Below are 9734 nucleotides of genomic sequence, written 5' to 3'. Positions count from 1 at the left end.
TATCTGATATTGACCAGAGTTGGAAACAGGATATCAGAGTACATGGACCTCACCTCTGATCCACTATGGCATTCTGCTGTTGCTATACTCTGATAAAAAATTGATTAATTTTAGAGCGCCTAAACAGTCAGAGTGGAAGCACTCCTTCTTACAGAAATTCTGCATGGAAAGTTGCAACATTTTCAGCAAAGGAACTGGTCATTTTCATTACAGGTGTAACTGACTATTGGCTTAAGGAAACAAAGTTGATTTGAAAACTGAGAGCCAGCCGAAATTTACACTTTCCCAAATTTACTGCAATAAGCATATAACATTTTTAATGATCAAACAATACAAGCTCTATGTTTGCACAGCAAAAACACACTACAAATATTGGATTTTGTTTTAAAAAAGGGATATCTGATAGTTAGGAGACAAGAAAAGCAACTGTTCCCCCCTCAGCTGTTACTTTCCCACCTGCACTCCCATCACCTGTCTTTAACTTGGTTACTCTGAACCACTTGTCAGATGGTTGTACAAGGATGACCACCATGCTGGATTAAACTGATTTACTGTACACTTGTAAGACAATGAAAGCTACCAATATGGTGAATTATTAAATAAGACCAAACAATTAATAAACATAAGCACATTTGCACATCATAGGAAGATCATAGGTCTGATTTCATGGGTGGTTTGTTTGGTTCCCTCTCAGGTTTTATTTTGTCATGGATACTTGTAGGTAAGACTGGAAGGAAGCAGCACCTCTGCTGAGCACAGAATCAATGCAGAGGTCGGGACACCCCTATAAATGCTTTTGTTTGTTTTTTCATTTTAATGCCAAGGGTGATCCCAACCACTTCCAGGCAAGGAACTTATTACACAAGAGCAGCTACCTGGAGGTAACAGCATCCGGATCCAGTTATATAAATAATAATGTTTCTGTAACATCTGCTCTCTCCTTCCTTTCTTCAAAAAGGAATGTACCCATCTCTTAATTTTCTAAGATATTTTACACTTTATCACTGCAATGCAGCCACCTCTGGGGTAGAGTGATAAGCAAGTAGTAAATAGAAACAGCGTGGGAAGAGAGAATTTTGAACACCACTAGCCAAACCCCCATCCTGACAGTGGCAGGGGACCTTTACTGGTCCACAGATCAGAGAAGACTTAAAACCCACACCACAAAGCAACTCAAGTTTGTTTGAAAGACAGTCAAGTATACATTTCCAGGTTTTAGACCAGAGATGGGCAAACTACAGCCCACAGGCCACATCCGGCCCACATGACCATCCTACCCAACCCTTGAGCTCCCGGCCGGGAAGACTAGCCCCCGGCCCCTCCCCTGCTCTGGGCGGCAGGGCAGGCTCCGGCCAGGTGGCTGCAAGCTCCTGCCGCTCTGACTAGCATGGTAAGGGGGTGGGGGTGGTTGGATAAGGGGCAGGGGGTCCGGGGGGGGCAGTCAGGGGGGTTGGATAGGCATGGGAGTCCCAGGGGGCCTGTCAGGGGCAGGGGTGTGGATAGGGGCCGGGGCAGTCAGGGAACAGGGAGCAGGTGGGGTCCGGGGGGGAGGTTAGGGGCAGGGGGTCCCAGGAGGGGGCAGGCAGGGGACAAGGGGTGGGGTTGGATGGTTCAGTGGTTCTGCAGGGGGCAGTCAGGGGACAGGAAGTAGGAGTGGGCAGATAGGGGGCAGCAGCCTTCCCTACCCGACCCTCCATAGAGTTTTGCAACCCCAATATGGCCCTCGGGACAAAAAGTGTGCCCACCCCTGCTTTAGATCGATCTTGAGCTGATCCAGAGGTTTCAACATAATATGGAATTGGATCATTCAGCTATCTCTCCAAAATTCTTCCTGCTGTCCCTTATGATCAAGAGCGTGCACCAGTACTGTCAGGTATTTAAAAGTCAACAGAATGAGAACACCAAAGAACATTCTCTTGCTATTATATGCAAAGGACCACTTAACTATTGGAGAGGTGGCTTCACCTATGCTCATATTTTTCTTCACATTTCCTACCACTGCACATGTAACTTCTGTCTTCATCCTCAGTAATGATGGGAGTACTGTAGGATACAGTGGCTGCTGGCATTTCTAGGTGACAGAACGGTTAAAAGAACATTGGTTTGTCTATGCCAGTGGTTCTCAACCAGGGTTACGTGTACCCCGGTGGTACACAGAGGTCTTCCAGGGGGTACATCAACTCATCTAGATATTTACCTAGTTTTACAACAGGCTACATAAAAAGCACTAGCGAAGTCAGCACAAACTAATATTTTATACAATGACTTATTTATACTGCTCTTATTTATACTGTATTTATAAATACTTATTTATATTGCAATTTTTCAGTAATAGTCTGCTGTGACACTTGTGCATTTTTAAGTCTGATTTTGTAAGCATGTAGTTTTTGAGTGAAGTGAAACTAGGGGTATGCAAGGCAGACCCCTAAAAGGAGTACAGTAGTCTGAAAAGGTTGAGAGCCACAGTCTATGCTACCTACACACCCCACGGTTGCTAGCACTGATGATAGGGTAACCATAGGATACTTGAAGGGAAAAAAGCTAATAGAAAAGTCTCTCTCTTGATCTAAGTGTCCTGCCCAGGAGGCTTGGGTAGGCTGCAGTTCCCAGGTTTGCTGGCCCCGCTTAGTCACATGGCGCGGCCAAACCTCCTCCCTGCACAGCAGCTGCCAGAAGAGGCAGAAGCAAAAGCTGGGAGCTGCAGGGAGGAGCTGCTGCTTTGCAGGAAGGGAGACTTAAGTAAGGAGGGGTGAGGCCTGCTAGGGTGGAGTATGACTCCAGTTGTTCTGGGACAGCCAAACTTTTAAATTGTGCCCCCCCACACACACACACTATCAGCAGGTATAAGTCATCTCTGCCTGGCAGGATAGTAATGAAACTGCAGAGTAGAGCCTGCAGCTGGACTCCGGGGATGTGGACATTTGGGCCGGGAGGTGCCCCACGGTTGGACTCAGGAGGGCAGGGGATGTGGGAGTCTGGCTCCACGGCTCCCTCTTCCTGCCAGCATCCTCTACTTAGGAACTTGAAATATGGTAACTATATGGGGGGAGGGCAAAAAAACAAGAATCAACTAAAAGACTGGAGGGGCTGAGTTTTCCCCTGGCATGTGTGAGGCACCCAACAAAAGCATCACAGAGAAACTGGAACTAGGTTGTCCTAGGGTTTCTTTAACTCCCTACTACTGAGGGGAATCCTTTTTGTCATCTGTATCATTACAGACATACGTGATGACAGGTATTTTGAAATCAATTACCAAAATAACTGAAAATGGCATGATATTGTGTTTTGACAAATAAAATATGCAGAATTTTAATTTTTTGGTGCAAAATTCCCCCAGGAATACATTTTCCTCTGAAGTGTCTGATATTGACCAGAGTTAGAAACAGGATACCAGAGTACATGGACCTCACCTCTGATCCACTATGGCATTCTGCTGTTGCTATACTCTGATAAAAAACTGATTAATTTTAGAGGGCTTAAACAGTCAGAATGGAAGCACTCCTTCTAACAGAAACCCTACATGGAAAGTTGCAACGTTTTTGTTTAACCGAAAGATCGTCAGCAGAGGAACTGGTCATTTTTATTACGGATGTAACTGACTATTGGCTTAAGGAAACAAAGTTGATTTGAAAACTGAGAGCCAGCCAAAATTTACACTTTCCCAAATTTACTGCAATAAGCATATAACGTTTTTAATGATCAAACAATACAAGTTCTATGTTTGCACAGCAAAAACACACTACAAATATTGGATTTTTCTTTTTAAAAAGCGATATCTAATAGTTAGGAGACAAGAAAAGCAACTGTTCCCACCTCAGCTGTTACTTTCCCTCCTGCACTCTCATCACCTATCTTTAACTTGGTTACTCTGAGCCACTTGTCAGATGGCTGTACAAGGATGACCACCATGTTGGATTAAACTGGTTTATTGTACACTTGTAAGACAATGAAGGCTACCAAAATGGTGAATTATTAAATAAGACCAAACAATTAATAAACATAAGCACACTTGCACACCATAGGAAGTTACATTTCCCCTACCCTCCCACAAACTCTGCTTTCTTCTATCCAACCATGGATCTCTTTCTTCCTCTTAGTCGTACTTCATCCAGCTTTTTGATCACAGGGCTTGATTTTTTAGATGTAGTCGAGTACTTCTTCAGCAGGACTTCAAACAGAGTGTCTGTGTTTGGATGAGTACTCAGAAAAGCTTTCTCCAAAACATACAAATCGACTCCTTTATCCTCAGGAAGACCAGAAATAAAACTCAGTCCAAAATCTATCAGCACCAGGTCCAGCTCTTCTACTGGTGGTCGCAAAAGCATGTTGGAAGTTGTAAGATCTCCATGGATAAGATCATCATCATGCATTCGTGCCAAAACCTCACCTATCTTTTCTGCTAAGAGAAAGAGGTTGCTGGTATCATTTCCACTTTGCTGTACAGAAGTTATATAATCCCGAACTGTAGTTGATCCTGCGATATCTTCAAGATATATACAGTTGGAGACATAATCCACAAAGTAAACCACTGGTGCAGAAATCCCTATTAAAAAAGAGTTGATGAAATGCTAGCCTTTAGCTTATAAGAATGTTCAGCTTGCTTTATGATATTCAAAATTTATAATTACATAAATCAAATGCACCCTTAAAAGTTTACAACACTATCCTGGAATTGGGACAGAACCTCAAAATCCTGACCCCTAGTGGGCACTGACAAGCCCAAGTTTAGCCGTGTTGAGCTTTACTGCCCTGCCTAGCGCCTGGTTTACATTTAGGGCTTGTCTACATTACCCGCTGGATCGACCGGCAGCGACCGTCAATTTATTTCAGTGGTTATATTCAGGGGTCAATTTATTGCATCTAGTCTAGACACAATAAATCAACTGCCGAGCGCTCTCCCTTCAACTCTGGTATTCCACCAGGGCGAGAGGTGCAGGCAGAGCCGATGGGAGAGCGTCAGCTGTCGATTTACCGCAGTGAAGACACCACAGTAAGTAGATCTAAGTACATCAACTTCAGCTACATTATTCACATAGCTGAAGTTGTGTACCTTAGATAAATCCCTCCCCCCAGTGTAGACCAGGCTTTAGAATATAACTCTGTCGACCTATGATGCTCAGATGTGTGAAAAATCCACACCTGACAACCATAGCTATGCCAGCCTAACCCACTGCATAAAACACAGCTAGGTTGACAGAAAAATGCTTCCATCCACCTACCTACCATCACTCAGGGAGGTGGTTTTCCAATAGCCACACACACAAAAAAACCCACACAACCCTTCCATCACTTTAGAATGGGATTGCACCACAGGATTATGGCAACATGGCTACGGCACTGTAGCTATGCCATTGGATCCCCCATAATGTAGACAAACTCTAAATTTCAACTGCTGAAATTTCATTATCTATCCTTAAATCCCCCCTGCACTTTCAGTGGAATACAGAATTAAGCACTCTTCCTCTCCTACCAAAACACATTTGTCTGGCAGATGCAAAATATATGCTAGGATTTTGTCCTAGGCATGGCAGCATTTTGAGCAGATCCTGAGCAAGTACAATAAATCAGAAAGATGACAAAGACACACACCAGTTATTTGCTCTTTGTGAGAAGAAAAAATTACCACACAAGCATCTTGAAATTGCAGATGAAGATAAATATCACACTGTTTTAATGGGGTCACCAGAGCTATCTTAGACTTGCTGGGGCCCGGGGCCAAAGCTGAAAGCTCAAGCCAGAGGGCTTCAGCCCTGGGCAGTGAGGGTCAGGCTTTAGCTTCACCCCTGTGCAGCAAGGCTCAGGTTACAGGCACCCTGCCTGGGGCTGAAGCCCTCAGGCTTCGGCTTTATGTCCCCTGTCTGGGGTGGTGGGGCTCGGGCTCTGGCCCCTCCAGCCCGGGCAGTGGGCTCAAGCAGGCTCAGGCTTCAGCCCCGCATCCTGGGGTTGTGTAGTAATTTTTGTTGTCAGAAGGGCTGTTGGATCATATTAAAGAAGTTCTGTATTAAAATCACAAATGAGTTTGATTCCCCATAGCTTAAATTCCAGGGTATTACTAATTAAGAGGTCTCTTGGTTTTTGGTACTGTTTCTCTCCCTCTACGTGTGAAACTTCCAAGCTGCTAATTGTCTTAGTACATTCTAAGACAGAGTCTGTTCTCAAAGCAATTCACACAGAGAGAGACTCAAAGCAATACTCTAACAACAAAAACAGCACCCAGAGACTCCCCGCCCTTTTGTTGTATTAACAATTGTGATTAAAATAGAGATAGAGGATGTATGTGGATGGATGCTTGGTGTGGATAATAACTGAATGATCAGGGAGGTGCCAGCCTTAGAATCCAGTGTCCATCGGCTGAAGAAGACGTCAAGTGGAAATAACCAGAGGACCCCCGGAGGGCAGACTGGAATCCACCCAACAGCCTCAAGAATGGGAGAACCAAAGAACAAGATAACATCTAGCAGCCCGGAGCAGTCAGGAATGTGCTATCTGCTGATTGATTCAGCAGCAGCATGATGAAGCAATTCCCATAGACTGGCATAGGAAGAAATTCCTATAAAAATAGACTCTTAACAAGTGAGAACTTTGGGGTCTGATTCTGCAAACCAACTTCCAGGAGCATCAGATGAGCATCTGACAAGGCCCTGCTCCCTCCTCGTGTCCAGGCCACCTGGCCAGTGGCTTGGCATGAGCAACTCTAAGGCTAGTAACTATGATAACAACCTTGCAGAACCTGTGTGTGTGTGTGTTTATATGAATGAATGTATGAATAAATATGAGATTGAATGGAATGTTATAGCTATAACTAACTACTTACTATGATTCTTTCTGTATTCACAATAAATGTGGTATTTTGCCTTTTTCCCTTTAATAAGATCCTGCTGGTTTTTATTTTATTGGTATAACACGGGGTGGTAGTGCAATGAAGTTTGAGAACCCCTGCATTAGTGAATGGTGCTCTGAAGGTCAAGGGTTTATCTCCCTGCTTCACTTTTGCCCCACTATAATTTAGGCTGTCCCTATTATCTATCCAAGAGCTTGTCTACACTTAAAGTTATTTCAGAGTAAGATAAAGTGTGAATTTAGGGCACAATAGCTTCCAGAATAGCTTCTTGTGTTGACACTACTTCAGAATATGGGCATGTTTACACTACAGCAACACAACTACAGTGCTGTAGCGCTATACACTAGAGGCTTCCAACGGTAACAGAAGGGATTTTTCTATCACTGTAGGTAAGCCACCTCCCAGCCCGGGTAGCTAGGTCAAGGGAAGCATTCTTCTGTCAGCCTAGCCACATTTACACTGGAGGTCAGGTTGGAATAGCTACTACACTCAGAGGTGTGAACTTCTTCCTACTTCTGGGCAACAAAGATATGTCACTCTACATTTTAACTGGTTTCAGAGAAGCAGCCGTGTTAGTCTTTAAGGTGCCAGACGTACTTCTTTTCTTTTTGCGGATACAGACTAACAAATTTATTTGACATTAAGCTTTCGTGAGCTACAGCTTCATCCGATGAAGTGAGCTGTAGTTCACGAAAGCTTATGCTCAAATAAATTTGTTAGTCTCTAAGGTGCCACAAGTACTCCTTTTCTTTTTACACTCTAACTGTAGACCAGATCGCAGAATAATCATGCAGGGACCTACTGGAAAACACCTATTTCCATTACTTCCCCAACACAGAAAAAGCTCAAAGCCTCTTTCTAAATACTATCAAGTCCTTGACCTCCGTGAATACATTAATATTGTGAAATGTTCGGATACTACAGTAAAGACCACAGAAATGCCTACAACAGGGAAAACAATATCCTGTGGCAGCCCGTCACTCAGGACAATTGTGTGCTGGGTTTTAAACAGGTCCTTTTGTGTAGGTTTTTGTTGTCTTTCAATTTCATTAAAAGCCCTATTACCTGGGGTTATGAAAAAGGGTAAAAAGGCGCTGACGGCTCCATTCATGGTACAAACCCCTCCCCAAACAGTGCCAAGACCCTGCCATACAAGCAGCTCCTATCTCTCCCTAGACTCAGTCCTCTACCCCCCCTCAGCTCAGCCCCACCACAGAGCCCCCACCTCCTCCTAGGCTCCCCCACCCCGCCCTACAAGCAACCCCCATCTCACCATAGACTCACACCCACCCCAGAGCCCCCCTCCACCCCTGAGCTAAGACCCCCCCGACCCACCCCTAGAGCCCCCCTCTGCCCCTAGGCTGAGCCCGCCCTCCCGTCCATTTTCAGAGAGTCCCCCAGACCCACCCTGCAGAGCCCCCTTCTAGCCCCCCATCTCTCAGCCCCACCTGCCCGGCGGCAGCGCAGCAAGGAGCGGGCCTCCTGCGCCGTCCGCCGCCGGCTCAGCCGCTCCTCCAGCGCCGGGTGCCGGTAGCGCTTGGGGAAGCGGAGCTTGACCACAGCCGGCCGGCCCAGGAACTGTCCCCGGTAGAGCCGCGCCTCGGCCCCCTGCTGCACCAGCTGCAGCCCCTGCAGCGGCGGGGGGGACACCGCGCTCGCTCCCGCCTCTCCTCCCCCGTCGGCCATGATGGATGGAGCCCGTACGCTACCGGCGTACGTCAGCTCCGCGGCCGGCGTCACCTGCGTGAGAGGGAAGGAGCACGACACCGCCCCCTCCGTAACACGTGACTTACCGCGGCCCTCGGGAAGCTTCGGGTTCGGCTCCCGGAAACAGCCGAACCGCCCAGGAGAGCGTTCAAGGGCGGAGACTGTAGCCCCGCCAGTCAGCCCGCGGCTCCTGCGCGTTACACCGGCCTACGGGGCACCCCGCAAACCCAGACCGGCACCGCCCCGCCCCTGTACCCCCCACCCCGTGTATCGCCCCGCTCCCTGTATCGCCTTCGTCGCATATCGCCCTGCCCCTCTATAACGCCCTCACTGTGTATCGCCCCGCCCCTCTACCGCTCTTCCCGTGTATTGCCCCGCCCCTCTACCCCGCCCTCCCCGTGTATCTCGCCACCCCCATACCTCCCTCCTCGTGTATCGCCCTTGCCGTGTATTGACCCGCCCCCTACCTCCCTCCTCATGTTCGCCCCACCCCGCGATAACGCCCTCACTGTGTATCACCCCGCCCCTCTATGCCACCCTCTCCCCTCTACAGGCCCTCCAGGCAGCACTCTCCAATCCTGTCACTCCACCCCCTCTATACTGCCCTCCCTCTATGAATCACCCCGCCCCTCTATATTACTGCTTCTCCCGTCTATAGGTCCCTCCTGCCCTCTCAGATCTAGGCATGCCAGGCGTATAGTTTTTGACTGGAACGCCCAGTTGAAAACGGACCCTGGCGGCTCAGAGGGGCCCAAGGCTAACGCAGGCTCCCTGCTTGCCCTAGTTCCGTGCAGCTCCTGGAAGCGGCTGCCAGGTCCTTGCGGCCCCTCGCATGTGGGTGGCCACAGAGGCTCCGCACGCTGCCCCCACCTCACTGCCAGCTCCGCAGATCCCATTGGCCGGAAACCGCAACCATTGGGAGCTGCGGGCATGAGGGCAGCACGCCGAGCCTCCCTAGCTGCCCGTGTGTCTAGGGGCTGCACAGACCTGGCGGCCACTTCTGAGAGCCATGGTAAGCACCACTGGGACCCCGCATCCCAAATTCCTCCTGGCCCCCAACCTCCTGCCTCCTGAGGGTGGGGGAGAGCAAGCAACAGAGGGAGCAGGGATGGAGCGAGCAGGGTGGGGCCTCAGAGAAGGGGCAGGGCAGGGATTGTTTGGTTTTGTGTGATTAGAAAGTTGGCAA

At 48.0% G+C, this 9734-nt stretch overlaps 1 protein-coding gene across 1 annotated transcript; it reads right to left on the bottom strand.

Moving 5' to 3' along the window:
• Positions 1 to 3910: 3910 nt before the first annotated feature.
• TP53RK (TP53 regulating kinase) lies at positions 3911 to 8568 on the bottom strand. The gene is made up of 2 exons (XM_073309554.2): positions 8290 to 8568; positions 3911 to 4543 (listed from the first exon to the last, which is right to left on the bottom strand). The coding sequence occupies exons 1-2, from the start codon at positions 8525 to 8527 to the stop codon at positions 4065 to 4067; spliced, it is 717 nt and encodes a 238-aa protein (XP_073165655.1). The 5' UTR covers positions 8528 to 8568; the 3' UTR covers positions 3911 to 4064.
• Positions 8569 to 9734: the final 1166 nt, after the last annotated feature.

The sequence above is a fragment of the Lepidochelys kempii genome, chromosome 13, assembly GCF_965140285.1.
Source record: "Lepidochelys kempii isolate rLepKem1 chromosome 13, rLepKem1.hap1, whole genome shotgun sequence".
Classification (NCBI taxonomy): domain Eukaryota; kingdom Metazoa; phylum Chordata; order Testudines; family Cheloniidae; genus Lepidochelys; species Lepidochelys kempii.
The sequence above is the reverse complement of the archived record's forward strand: the minus strand, read 5'-3'. Positions and strand labels throughout refer to the sequence as shown.